Genomic DNA, 15,285 nt, shown 5'->3' with positions numbered 1-15,285 from the left:
ACTTGAGCAAGGCCCTTAACCCTCAATTGCTCAGACTGTATACTGTAACTGTACTCTAAGTCGCTTTGGATAAAGGCGTCTGCTAAATGCTAAAAATGTAACTGTTAATTGTAATGATTATGGCTCTGGAATGCCATGGTTAGCGTGAGCACTTAGCATATGTAAGCATGATAAAGTGCTGAATGGAAAAGCCAGGGAATGGCTGGGAACGCAATAAAGAGGACTGACCCCTCACTGAGCTGAATGAAGCTACTGGTGGTCTCTTCTTGAGTTTCTTCATCAGGAGGAACCTGTGCCCATCCTGATCCGCTCTCCTCACTGCTACTGCTGAAAGAGCACCGCTCACCCTCCTCGCCCGCAGAGGGTGCTGTACCCGTCCTGTATCTGGTGATGGGGGAGATGACAAGACCAAAAGTGTAGTGGTCATTGCTACTTCTGCTACTGTAGCTAAAAAGTCAAAGTACAGAAAAAAAAACTGAGAGCAGCTTAGTCCAAACTGATTTCTGTTTCAAATTAATATAATATCTACTGCTGATTTAAACCAGTGCAGTGCTGGTTTTGTGTTCAAAACACAACACATGGTAGTGTTTGATTTTTGTTTATTTTATTTTATTCAAAGATTTTATATTATGAGCGGTGCCGTGGCTCAGTGGGTAGCACTCTCGCCTCACAGCAAGAAGGTCCTGGGTTCGATCCCCAGGCGGGACGGTCCGGGCCCTTTCTGTGTGGAGTTTGCATGTTCTCCCCGTGTCTGTGTGGGTTTCCTCTGGGAGCTCCGGTTTCCTCCCACAGTCCAAAAACATGCAGTCAGGTTAATTAGAGGCACTGAATTGCCCTATAGGTGAATGGGTGTGTGTGTACATGTGTGTGTGTGTGTGTGTGCCCTGTGATGGACCCCGTCCAGGGTGTTACCGTGTGCCTTGCGCCCATTACCGTGTGCCTTGCGCCCTTTCTGTGTGGAGTTTGCATGTTCTCCCCGTGTCTGTGTGGGTTTCCTCTGGGAGCTCCGGTTTCCTCCCACAGTCCAAAAACATGCAGTCAGGTTAATTAGAGGCACTGAATTGCCCTATAGGTGAATGGGTGTGTGTGTACATGTGTGTGTGTGTGTGTGTGCCCTGTGATGGACCCCGTCCAGGGTGTTACCGTGTGCCTTGCGCCCATTGAAAACCTGGGATAGGCTCCAGCACCCCCCTGCCACCCTGATTGGATAAGCGGTTAAGACAGTGAGTGAGTGATTTTATATACTTTTGATTTTTCTTCCAATCTTTTCCAATTCCCAGCTTGTAATTCATTCACTGCTTGCACCACCATCACCCTGACCAAGGAGAACCACTATGCTGACAAAAAAGCAAAGTAAAGCAAAGTAAAGCTTGCTTGACTGTGGATGGTGTCATATGTTTTTAATTAGTTTGTAATTCATGGCAGACCCCTTATTTTGGGGCAATTTAGACTGCATGTGACCATGCAATGGTGCATTATTTTGTAGCTCGTTTTACTTGGTGGTTCAGATGGTACATACCATTATGATGATAAAGATATTTTAAGTTCATTATTAGAGGCATATTGTCGCTCTATTAGGGGCTCTGTGGTGTCACTAGCTATGAAACTAAAAAAGAAATTACACATTTGTTTGGGAATAAATTCTTAATAAAGCAGATTTTTTATCAGGACCTTTCACCAGGATGATAAACAAAAATGTGGACGTAATTGGTGAAATGATGCTTCCGATTCTCCTGACTTGTACTGTACACCGACCAGGCGTTACATTATGACCACTGACTGGTGAAGTGAATAACACTGATTATCTCTTCATCACGGCACCTGTTACTGGGTGGGATATATTAGGCAGCAAGTGAACATTTTATCCTCAAAGTTGATGTTAGAAGCAGGAAAAATGGGCGAGCGTGAGGATCTGAGCGAGTTTGACGAGGGCCAAATTGTGATGGCTAGACGACTGGGTCAGAGCATCTCCAAAACTGCAGCTCTTGTGGGGTGTTCCCGGTCTGCAGTGGTCAGTATCTATCAAAAGTGGTCCAAGGAAGGAACAGTGGTAAACCGCCGACAAGGCTCATTGATGTACATGGGGGGCGAAGGCTGGCCCCTGTGGTCCGATCCAACAGACGAGCTACTGTAGCTCAAATTGCTGAAGAAGTAAATGTTGGTTCTGATAGAAAGATGTCAGACTCCATGCCTCGACAGGTCAGGGCTGTTTTGGCAGCAAAATAGGGGCCAACACAATATTAGGAAGGTGGTCATAATGTTATGACTAATCGGTGTATATACCAGCTATGAATGTTCATGTCAAAACTGATGGGATTTCTCTCTACTAGACTTGTATTAGTTTGTGGACAGTAGTTAGTAATTGTTGCATTAACTGTAAAACACTGAGGGGGCTAACGTTGCTAAAAATATTATTATTCAAAACCATTATTAACGCCACCGGAGAGGACGGATGAAAGAGAAAACAGAATAAGCATGCAGGGTTGATGTTGTGTGGATGTTTGTGTATATTTCCACAGAACTGCAGTATCAATCAGAAAGGCTATAAAGCACCTGAGACTGGACACCATCTAATATATATCTGTCTAATCTGGCAAATAATAAGACAGGATTGCAGCATGGGAATCTCAGGCTACATTTTTGTGAGCTCTGTATCTGTTTTCAGTGTACCAGTGTACCAACCCACCGGGGCAATCATGTGGCATTAAAGGAAATGGTCTGCAATTTAATTTCTTCCACTCTGGCAGATCAAAGCAACTCGGCCGAATTGAAATCTTGCCGCTGGAATTTCAAAGCTTCTCTACGAGCTCATCTGCTGCTCTCAATATAGCTGTAGTGATGCCATGACCTCGACAAGTGTGTTAAGTGTGTGTTTTTTGCCGTACCTATTCTGGATTGACATTACTCTCTCCAGGCTGCTTTGAGGTTTAACCTGGGTGTTTGATTCCCTGATGAAGCAACCTTCACTTTCGACATCTTCACACCGTTCGTCCCTTTTATCTGGCTCAATGTGGATCAGAGGAACCTCTCTCTGTGTTGGTCGTACCATTTCTTGCTGGGTCCGACCACGATTACTTCCTAACCGGGACTGTTTAAAACCCCGCCGTCTCTCTCCAACCGCTGATGAAACGTCCGGTTGGCTTCCAAGAAGGGACTTGCCACTCTCAACGATGTCCGCAGCTAGCCGATTCGCAAAGAGCTGGACATGTGGTTGGGATTCTGCGTCTAGCTCTGTAATGTCATCTGTAGGGTTAGCTATGATCTTGTTTTTACGCATTAAAGACTCAATGGAATTAGCCCAGGTCTCATGGATTAACATGTCCGTGATATGGTCTGTACGGCCACGCTTATACAAACAGGAATCGGATTTGCACAATCCTGTGGACGAGACAGAGTTGGATGAAAAGATATTCAATGAGTCACCATGGACATTCCGGGCAAATCCATCAAAAGAGTTGGCTTTAATGGGTGAGTTTACAGTCAGCCTTGAATCGGAGGATCGTCTATCCGGGACTGACGATTGACGAATACAGAAGAGGGCTCTTGAAGGGGGCGGCAAAAGGTTGTTGCTCCACTCTTTGGTCTTTGTCATCCCAAAGTCTTTATTCTCCTTGTCAATATCTCGAAGCATGAATCTGTAAAATTCTTCAGTAATACTCTCCGTGCTGGACTGCTTTGACAAGCAAGTTGATGTCCGAATGCTGAGGTGACCGTTTTTCTTGCTTGTCGCTTGTTGAATTGCAGCAGCCAGAATGTTGCTTGCATTCTTCCCTGCATAGTAGTCAAGTAGCAGGTCAAACCCTCTGCCTTCTGTCTCCATCTGGTTCACCATAAAGCAAGAAAATTCATCAGTTATGCTTTCACAGCTGGACTGCTTCGATATCGAGCTTCCTCGGCTCAGATTATGACCCAGTCTGCTCCCTGGATCCAGGGAATTTGGTGCTCCGGATGGATCTGCATCCTCCTCAGGGATGCTTTCACAGCTGGAGGCTTTTCCCCGACTGCCCCACCTTTCGCATTGCAGCCGACTACGAGACGTCTGACCTGACTTGGATGTGTCCGTTACATTCAGTTCTGGGCAGTTCATGATCTTGTTAGTGACCTCTAGGGCAAAAAGTGCAAAGTCTGAAGTCACTGGTTCATCGAGATTTACGGTCTCGTCAACGACTCGATTAACAAGACGCTCCATAAGTTCAGGTTGCTCCTCAGTCTTGCGTTTTATCTCACTGAGGCGAGGTGGGCGATGCTTTTTGACAACGCCGTTGTGTGTCTCTTTTCTCCGAAGTGCCGCAGCTGCTGATGATCGACAAGGCACCAAAAGTCCCTCTGGGCCCTCGGATCCTGCTTTGAGGGCGCAAAACCAGGGTTGCTTGCTGCTTGAATTCTCAAGGCAGATTGCCGCTAGCTCTGTCGCCATTGAAACAACCGTAGACGCCAAGTCTTCAGCAAAACAATTCACTGAGGTCTTTAATTCACTCTGCTCCATTGTGCAACCTGTTGAGGAAAACAAAAACTGTTGCTGGGGTTCACTTTCCTTAACAATTGTTTTGTTTGTCTTGCTCTGGGCATGTTTGCCAGTGTCATTCAGACATGATTCCTTGTCCTGCAAGCTCCTCTGATTTTCCTTCTTCCCGTCAATGAAAGACTGCTTTTCCGTGGCATTTTTCTTTTCCGAATTTTCAATCTGGCTGAGTTGACTCAAATGGTTTGGTTGGCATATTTCTTTTTCTCCGGGCATGGTAGTGGCCTCATTTTCTGTTGCACACACTTCAGTCTCACTGCTGTTAAATGGCTCTGGGCTACAATTTGAAATGTCACTGATTTTCCTTGAAACGGCAAAAAGGACATCAAAGAGCAAGCTGTTCACACTCTCAGTGAGAAAATTCTGGATATCAGGGGCATCTTTCCCTTTCAGCTCTTTCTTTTTTACTGATTTTTCCAGGGCATATTTGAACACGCTTTCTGCCACCTCTTGGGTAAAATCGTCTACTCCCAGCCCCTCCTGGGACAACCTTCTTGGATGCATGATCCCATCCACTATCTTGTTTTGTGTGGTCTCTAGGACATTTAGTAGGCATGTGTAGCTCTGCTTCTTGTTAAGGACTTCCAACGCTTCTCCAAGGAGACTCTCAGCCACTATGGACCTAAACGTATCAATGCTGGTGCCTTCCACTAAGTTGCTTTGTAACGTAACTGCTGTGGAAGCCTGAGCCGCTGATAGCAACCCCATTGATGTTGTGAATGTCTCTCCTGGGTCTTTAGTTTCACCAGAATCTCCTGATTGGTTTACTGCTCCTGCTACCTTTGACATGCCACATAAGGCAGAAGGTAACGTATAGTCACCCTGATCTGCCTCGGTGCAATCTTCATATTTATCAGCATCCCTCCCATCATGATCATCTTCTGTATTTAGAGCAAGTCTCTCCGTGACCTGAGGGCTGCTGATTGTCCCAATTACACTAGCAGCATATGCTAATGCTACCTCCACAGGCTTAGCTTTATGCATGATTGGAGAGCTGTGATATGAGTGAGCCTGAGTATCTGACTGGCGCACGTCCTGATTCTCAGAGGATTGCGTCCCAGGCCATTCAGCAGCCTCCTCGCAGTTATCTGGACTCTGGACAATCACGATTTTTGGAAGTTCGAAAGAGTGAGTTCTGGATCTTTGATGCTTCTCAGATAACGTTTGCGCAGAACTGGAGACTCTCCTGGCTGGTTCAGTAGAAAATGAGGATTCATCATGGGAAAGGTGAATGAAAGCGTCCTGCAGAACAGATTCAGCAAGATTGGAGGCATATTTGGACTCTTTCTTTTGTTGTCTTTCATTGTGTAGGGAAACACTACCACCCCTGGTGGAGGACGTTCTGGATACTTTTTGGAATCTGGAGGAAGCGCAAATGGTATCTGAGTCCTCACTGTCTTCTCGTTCTACTATAGTCCTATGCTGTGGTGCCATCTTCAGCATCCCTACTGCTTCTAGTGTTAATCCACCTTCTGAATCTACAAAGAGAGAAAAGAAATATTATGAGGTGATGTTTGGGTCATAATGATGTTAAAATCATGAGCTTCTAAATGAAACACTCATATACACTTTGGTACAATTCTAAAGCATAAAACCACCAATATAAGAGACCCCTCTGGAGCAGCAATCTGTGCAAAGCACAGGAATGACAATGAACGTTTTTCAGATAGCCTCAGTCTTGGAAGCTTTCTTTAGCTATAGCAACTTTACTAGTAAATAAGTAAATAAGACAGAATTAAACTATGCAAATAGGAAACAAACCTACAAAATTAATCATATAGAACTAAATTGACATTAAACTGAAATAAACACCTATTAAAGCTTTTGGTTAGAGCAACAGTATGGGGAGTAGATGTCTCTGCAGCAACAGCAATTCCTGATTTCTGGTGAAGGTGCCAGCAGGAGCTGCAGAAGAATATGTAGAAAGTAGCACGATCTTCCATTTGTGCTTAGACTGTTAAAATCTGGACTGAAATGTGCTGGAGGAGGCATGGGCCAGAATTCAGTGCCAAACGGCACAGGTTTTTCATCTATTAGTATATCCACAATGCTCAAAAACTCTCAATCCACCTACTGGTTAATAATTTTTTAGTACCCACATTTTAGTGTTTTTCTTTTTTAACTGGAATATAGGCTGGTATGCTCATGTTGGCCATTCCGCAGCATTTTGGAGTTTTTGTGTAGCTGGAGATGTTTTTTTTAAATGTTTTTGGGGCAGAAGAAACATCTTTGTACACCAATCAGCCATGAAATTAAAACCACCTCCTTGTTTCTACACTCAATGTCCATTTTATCAGCTCCACTTACCATACAGAAGCACTTTGTAGTTCTACAATTACTGACTGTAGTCCATCTGTTTCTCTACATGCTTTGTTAGCCCCCTTTCATGCTGTTCTAAAATGGTCAGGACCCCCACAGGACCACCACAGAGCAGGTATTATTTAGGTGGTGGATCATTCTCAGCACTGCAGTGACACTGACATGGTGGTGGTGTGTTAGTGTGTGTTGTGCTGGTATGAGTGGATCAGACACAGCAGCGCTGCTGGAGTTTTTAAACACCTAACTGTCCCTGCTGGACTGAGAATAGTCCACCAACCAAAATTATATCGCCCCGTGGGCAGTGTCCTGTGACCACTGATGAAGGTCTAGAAGATGACCGACTCAAACAGCAGCAATAGATGAGCGATCGTCTCTGACTTTACATCTACAAGGTGGACCAACTAGGTAGGAGTGTCTAATAGAGTGGACAGTGAGTGGACACGGTATTTAAAAACTCCAGCAGCGCTGCTGTGTCTGATCCACTCATACCAGCACAACACACACTAACACACCACCACCATGTCAGTGTCACTGCAGTGCTGAGAATGACCCACCACCTAAATAATACCTGCTCTGTGGTGGTCCTGTGGGGGTCCTGACCATTAAAGAACAGAGTGCTTCTATATAGTGTAGAAACAATGCGGTGGTCATAATGTTATGCCTCATCGGTGTATAAAATATCTGTATGAGTGTTGACATAGTCTCATAATGTTCCTATTCTGTGTTAATGTTGTATGTATCTTATTTTAATCCTGTATGTTTGAACATCTTTGTACTTGTTGCTTGGTTCTTTTTTTCTTGCTTCTTAAAGTAATTTCCTCAGCTCTGCTTTGATTCTGACCTTGGCATGTCTGTGTGGATTACGAGTATGAAGTTGCCCGCAATGGATCTTAATCTTATTTTGTGGAACCGCTTTAGTAAAACACTCCATGTCGTGCCTTGATGCTTTTGGTTGCCGTTAGCATAACTGATTTAGAGGAGAATGTGTGTAGAAGTACGAGAGGTGACAAATATGAGAAAAGAAGAGTAGAAAAATGAAATGTAATTATAGATTCACTTCATCTGCGCTGCTTTTATACACGTGACGGGTCATACCCATCATCATGCCATCTTCTTCTTCCTTTCCTGCTCTCATAAACAGCTCAAGTGTAAATGTATGTGATTATAAATATTACATTTGCTTGGAGAGCAGAACCTTTACAGACTCTCTCTCTTGTTCCACGTGAGAGATTAATTATAGATTAGCCGCCGTGCCCCCGGCACCCAGGAACCGCCCTCGTGTCTCAGTTTTAACTCTCATGGTCTGTTCAGGTCAAGATGAACTCATTAACTCACGCCTCTAAAACTGTTTATTCTAATGAGTCAGTGGCTCATCTTGTTCATATTTATTTGTATTTTGTATTTTTCTACATGGCCAAAAGTATGTGGACACATCCATACCATTTGTTTTGGTTTTCCCACTTGCTGTTTTAACAGAGAATTTCTTAAAGTTGGTGCTCTGTGCAGACCAGTCAAGTTCTTTCTTATCAAAAACTTGATTAGTAAACTGCCCGCTGAAACATTAAGGGCATTCCCTAAACTGTTAGCACCAGGTTGGAATACTTAGAACAGCATGGCTTGCAGTTTTTCTTTCCCTTCACTGAGATCCAAACCATCAAAAACATTCACAGCATTATTTCACAGCATTACCCTGGTGTCTGACAAACCCATATTCATAATAAACATTTATTCATTGTTCATTCACTGCTTTATACTGGTCAGGGTTGCAGTGGGTCTGATTCATATGATTAAAGGCAGGAAACACCCCAGACAGGTCACCAGTCCATCACAGTGCAGACTATCACATACACTCACAGAGCAATTTTAGAGACTCTAATTGACCTGACTGCATCTCTTTGGACTTGTGGAAGAAAACTGGAGCACCCGAAAGAAACCCATGTGGACACAGGGAAAACATGCAAACTCCACACAGAAAGGACCCTGGAGGACCAGACAGGTAGTCAAACCCAGGCCTTTCTTGCTGTGAGATGATTGCGCTACCCACTGCACCACCATGCTGCCCATCATAACAAACATGAGAAAACAACAGCTATTGTAATTTCAACAGTCTTCTGAAAGACGTGCAGGGGTGCCAATATTGTACTGAAAATGCTCCAGCTATAGTCTTCTCTGAGCTTGTGTAGCTTAATGCCTGGGGCTGAATGATGGTGGAGCTACTGTAATAGTCTGCAGCGTCACCAGAGCACTCTGTGTACACTGATCAGCCATAACATTAAAACCACCTCCTTGTTTCTACACTCACTGTCCATTTTATCAGCTCCACTTACCATACAGAAGCACTTTGTAGTTCTACAATTACTGACTGTAGTCCATCTGTTTCTCTACATGCTTTGTTAGCCCTCTTTCATGCTGTTCTTCAATGGTCAGGACCCCCACAGGACCCCACAGAGCAGGTATTATTTAGGTGGTGGATCATTCTCAGCACTGCAGTGACACTGACATGGTGGTGGTGTATTAGTGTGTGTTGTGCTGGTATGAGTGGATCAGACACAGCAGCGCTGATGGAGTTTTTAAACACCTCACTGTCACTGCTGGACTGAAAATAGCCAAAAATATATCCAGCCAACAGCGCCCTGTGGGCAGCATCCTGTGACCACTGATGAAAGTCTAGAAGATGACTGACTCAAACAGCAGCAATAGATGAGCGATCGTCTCTGACTTTACATCTACAAGGTGGATCAACTAGGTAGGAGTGTCTAATAGAGTGGACAGTGAGTGGACACTCTATTTAAAAACTCCAGCAGCGCTGCTGTGTCTGATCCACTCACATTGAAGAACAGGGTGAAAGCAGGCTAAAAAAGTATGTAGAGAAACAGATGGACTACAGTCAGTAATTGTAGAACTACCTGCCTGATCGGTGTATACACAAACCTCATTTTCTAAAAAGCTGGAACATTTATTAAAAAATAAATGTGATTTCATTTAACTGACAAAAATAGAAAGAAAAGATTCCTGAAGTTTCCACTAATCAACATCACTGTAGTTAGTAAAAAGAAATAGACTCTGATGCCAACAACACACTTGGGACAAAAGTTGGAACAAGGGCAAAGTAAGAATGAAAACCTAATATAATATTAAAGGTACAGCGTTTTAACACATTCTACATAAAGCAGGTGAATTGGTAACAAGTGAGAGAATCATCACCACCAAAGAAACCAGATCTATCTCGTATTAAAAATGTATGGTGCGTCATAAAGAAAAGAATCAGACAACAGTGACCACAGACTGTTAAGAACAGAGAAAATTCTACATGCACAACTGCAACAATTAGAGCGCTCCAGTTCCCAAATCATTTAAAAGTCTCAGAGTAGAAGGTGTTAAAACAAAGTGCTAAACATTCCTCTGTCCCAATTTTTTCAAGTGTGTGTTGGCATAAAATTTTATTTCTTTTTACAAACTACAATTGTTCAGTGAAAACGTCAGAAATCTTTTCTTTCCACTTTTGTCCATTAAATCAAATCACAGATTCTTCTTTTAATTGCATTTTACAGGACGGCTCAATGGGTAGCACTGTCACCTCACAGCAAGAAGGTCCTGGGTTCGATTGCCAGGTGAAGTGGTCCGAGTCCTTTCTGTGTGGAGTTTGCATGTTCTCCCCGTGTCTATAAGGGTTTCCTCCAGAAGCTCCGGTTTCCTCCCACAGCCCAAAGACGTGCACTTGAACAGATGAATCTTGTGTAAGCAGTAACTACTGTTCCTGTCATGAATGTAACCAAAGTGTGTAAAACATGACGTTAAAATCCTAATAAATAAATAATTGCATTTTAAAAATGTCCCAACTTTTATGTTTCTGTTTACGAAATACAATAATGATCAATGAAAACACTGGAAACATTTTCTGTCCAGTTTTGTCAGTTAAATATAGATTTGAGAGATCAAAGAATCTTCTTTTTACTGCGATTTACAAAATGTCCCATTTTTTCTGGAAATAGGGTTTGTATGTTTTAATGTTTGTGTTTAAGAATGTAATTAAACTGAGGCGCTCAGGTGTCGCAGCGGGATATTCCTCTAGCACAGGGGTTTTCAACCTTTTTGGATATGCGCCCCCCTTCGTGTGCCAACCGTGAACTTGCGAACCGTAAACACGGAGAGATGACTGAGAAAAGAAACTTACGCTGCGCTTAAAATGAATCGACTCCCGAGTCACTTACAATCGATACTGTGAACAGAGCGTCTCTCTTAAAGACACAAACACGTCCTATAACAGCGGTCGTTGCTTTTGACACCGGTTATCTTCGCTGTGAGCTCTATTTTGAAGGTTTTTTTCAGACGGAACTGAATAACATTAAACGTGCGTGTGAGCGCGGTCAGTTAGAGTAATGAAATCTGTCTCCCGTGGGTGAAAAATGAATTGCTTTAGTTTTAGAAGTAAAAAAATCTCGTAATGCCATGCCCCCCGGTCAGGCACTCGCGCCCCCCCAGACAAGTACTCTGCTCTAGCACACCTGCGCCGAGATTCTGAACTCCTCGGTTCGAAACTCGACGTTGCCACCAGTCAGCTGGGCACCATCTGGCGGGCATAATTGGCAGTGCCTGCAGCAGATACTAATTGGCCATCGTATCTGCAAGGTGGGGACCGGACTATGTGTGAGTGGCTGTGTAAGGACCCTAATTGGCGAAAGAGATGCCTGTGCAGAATGCAGGGGCGAGAAGAGGAGGGCTGTACACGAGTCAGAAGAGGCGTGTACAGCAACGTGCTCTCCTCGGATGCAATCGGGTATCCCTCAGCAGCGGAAGACAAATTGATAAATAAATTGGGAGGAAAAATGGGCAGAAAATGCATAAAAAACACTGTTATTAAATTGTGTAAAGTTTAAGTTAAAACAGTATTAAGATATTTTAAATTTAAACTTGAACTGAAGCAGTGTGTTGCTGACTTGGGAGCAGTGCCACTTCTCACACAGATACTCTCTCTGGGATTCCTGGCTACATTTGTTATGTCAGCTTAACTTTATTAACAGCCGAGCACTTTTTGCTGCGTCCCTCAGTAGCTTTTGTTGCAGCACATTTTCATTACTGCTAGTGGACGCGCTGGACACTGAAAACTGCTGATCCCTCCGGCGCTGCTGGTGCTATTCTTAGCTTTTCTAACAACGTAATCAGCAAAACAGATCAGCAATTCCCCTCCCGGCCTTCTCCACACTTCATCACAATAATGATAACATCTCTAAATTCCCTCCCATAAATCTCCGTCCGTTGTTTCTCTCACCGAGCCGCTTTCATCTGTCACTTTCAACCCAAATCTAATTCATTCACCTGCCCAACTGATCCTGTTCAAGTCATCTGATTAACATCTCACTTATTCCCACCTACTATCCTTAAAACCTCCACCACAATCAGCTCGAACCACATCAGATATTTTATCTTGTGTTTTAAACCAACACTGCAATGATTTTTTAATCCTTATTGATCTGAATTCAATTAAAAACAGCACAAAGACGGACGCTAAGGTGGCACCGAGGTCTTTTGTACTAGTCCATCAACGCTGGCTCTCAATTTCAAGTCTCAGCTATTGACGGGCCTATATTCTACAATGATCAAAATCAGTCAAGTAAAAGTAATAAAAGATTAAATATCTCAATACACACCACTGTTCTATATATTATTTGAACTTAACCTACTGTCCCATTTTTTTTTTAAATGAGTTTATAGATTCTAGATGCTTCACTCAAGTGTTTGTTTGTTTATTAGGATTTTAACATCATGTTTTACACTTTGGTTACATTCATGACAGGAACGGTAGTTACTCATTACACAAGATTCATCAGTTCACAAGTTTATATCGAACACAGTCATGAACAATTTTGTATCTCCAATTCACCTCACTTGCACGTCTTTGGACTGTGGGAGGAAACCGGAGCACTCGGAGGAAATCCACACAGACATGGGGAGAACATGCAAACTCTACACAGAAAGGACCCGTACCGCCCCAACTGGGAATCGAACCCAGGACCTTCTTGCTGTGAGGCAACAGTGCTACCCACTTAGCCACCGTGCCGCCCTTCTTCGCTCAAGTGAAGTCTAAATGGTGCTTTAACATTTTGCATTTATACAGATTTTTTAACTTCATGTCCCCGTCACTCACTGATTTCAAACGTGTATAAAATCCATTATATCCAATAAATGATATGATTCCAATTCTGTGTAATATAGGGTCATTTTCTGTTCCAGGATGACTGTGTCCATGTGAGTTCAATAAAGACAGGGTGTGATGAGTTTGGTATAGAGGAACTCTAGGGTCCTGCACAAAACCCTGACCTCAATCTAACTGAGCACCTTTGGAATTAATTGGAACATCAATTGCATGTCACAGCTTTTCGTCCAGCATCAGAGCCCAATCTGACAAAGCTCTTTTGATGAAATAGGAACAAATTCCCATATACACATTCCAAAACAATTTTTTCCTCATCCACATTAGCAGCTATAAACTGTGTAATTTGAAAAGAACCTGGAGTTAAAAACGTAAATAAAAAACAGATGTTTTCACCGTTCTTGTCATCCTCGCTTTCTTCTCCCAGATGTTCTGATGCTGTGAGGAAATCCTCCTCTATCGACGACACAGAACGATTAGTGTCGTCGTCGGTGATGTGATGACCGGCCAATCGGACGTGTCGCTGTTTCTCCTGTCCTGACTGTAGACCAATCAGGAACTTGTTGATTTGAAGAATCAGGCTGTCGGACTGAACTTGGTCACACTTACTGCCATTCTGTACCACACACACATCAGCCCTCTGATTCTGTAATACACAGACAAACACACACAGACAAACACACACACACACACACACATACACACAAACACAAATACACAGAGACACCCACGAACACATAAACACAGCCACACATGCATACACACACAACCGCAGAGACACAAACACACATTCACAAACACACAGACACGCAAACATACACACACAAAAACACAGACACACACACAGACACAAATATACAGAGACACACACAAACATACACATGCATACACACAAACACACACACATACACACAAAAACCACAAACACATACAAACACACACACACATACACACAAGAACACAGACACAAACACAAATACACAGATACACATTTACAAACAGACATGCAAACATACACACACACATACAAAAACACACACTCATAAATAAAGTAAATAAGCAGATGGGGTGATTAATTAAATCATATCTAATTAAAGTTACAGTTTGGATCTGATTCTCTGCACCAAGTTGTAAGTTGTTGCTGGTTCAGTAACTGATAAATGTTTTATACATATTAATTTTTTTAAATTGAGGAGTCTAAAATGACCCCGTCATTTTGTAACAGCGCATGAGTGATGAAGGAATACAGAGAGTGTAGTGTGTTCCTCCATACATGTTAAAGGTGTTTGGAAGAATCTACCATTGTCTTGTGAATACAAACAATGGCTTCACATGGTCAGAGGAGGACTCTATTAACATGTGACTCACATGACCATTGAGGGTGTTGTGCAGCTAGCAGAAGTCACCAGAGTGCACATGTGGAATTAACTACTGTATGTTAACACTGAGGCAATGCAAAATAACTTGAATTCAGCATATTTATATAAGGCTAATCTATGATTATTAGCTTAGGTAGCTTCTAAAAAGCCACCGTGTTCTTCTCAGCACTGTGTATTCATTAATGTTTGTTACTTTTGATCAAGTGTAGCTGCTTGAATAAACTGTAGAAGAAAGTGCATTGTAACATGACTCACCTGAGAATGGACGGGGTCATGTGAGCAGGTATCAGGTGATTCCAGACCATTCAGGAGAAGAACTTCGTGCTCTTTAAGACGCCGAGAAACGAGAGACTCAACCAACCTCGGCAGATCAGGAGACACTGATGCCAGCTTCTAATAATAATAATAATAACAATAATAATAATAATAATGATAATAATAATAACAATAATAATAATAATAACAAAACAATAATAATAGCAACAATAATAATAATTGCAAAACAACAACAATAATAATAATAATAACAATAATAATAATAACAAAACAATAATAATAGCAATAATAATAATAGCAAATCAACAATAAAAGTAATAATAATAACAATAATAATAATAACAATAATAATAATAACAATAATAATAATAATAATAATAATAATAACAATAATAATAATAACAATAATGATAATAATAACAACAACAATAATAATAATAATAATAACAAAACAATAATAATAATAATAACAAAACAATAATAATAACAATAATAATAACAATAATAATAATAATAACAAAACAATAATAATAATAATAATAACAATAATAATAATAACAATAATAATAATAATAATAACAAAACAATAATAATAATAACATCAATAATAATAATGATAACAATAATAACAATAATAA

The 15,285-nt window shown here is 41.8% G+C and overlaps 1 protein-coding gene across 1 annotated transcript in view; it reads right to left on the bottom strand.

Annotated features, from left to right (window-relative positions):
- Window positions 1–15,285, bottom strand: part of sphkap (SPHK1 interactor, AKAP domain containing) — a 44,906-nt gene that overhangs the window by 7,806 nt on the left and 21,815 nt on the right. The window contains exons 5-9 of the mRNA XM_063004459.1: window positions 14,627–14,764; window positions 13,389–13,638; window positions 2,886–6,000; window positions 1,799–1,807; window positions 229–384 (exon numbers count right to left, since the gene is read on the bottom strand). Of these exons, the coding sequence (XP_062860529.1) occupies window positions 229–384; window positions 1,799–1,807; window positions 2,886–6,000; window positions 13,389–13,638; window positions 14,627–14,764 (3,668 nt within the window). The remainder of the gene's footprint in view (window positions 1–228; window positions 385–1,798; window positions 1,808–2,885; window positions 6,001–13,388; window positions 13,639–14,626; window positions 14,765–15,285) is intronic.

This window comes from Trichomycterus rosablanca, chromosome 11, assembly GCF_030014385.1.
Source record: "Trichomycterus rosablanca isolate fTriRos1 chromosome 11, fTriRos1.hap1, whole genome shotgun sequence".
NCBI lineage: Eukaryota > Metazoa > Chordata > Actinopteri > Siluriformes > Trichomycteridae > Trichomycterus > Trichomycterus rosablanca.
The sequence above is the reverse complement of the archived record's forward strand: the minus strand, read 5'-3'. Positions and strand labels throughout refer to the sequence as shown.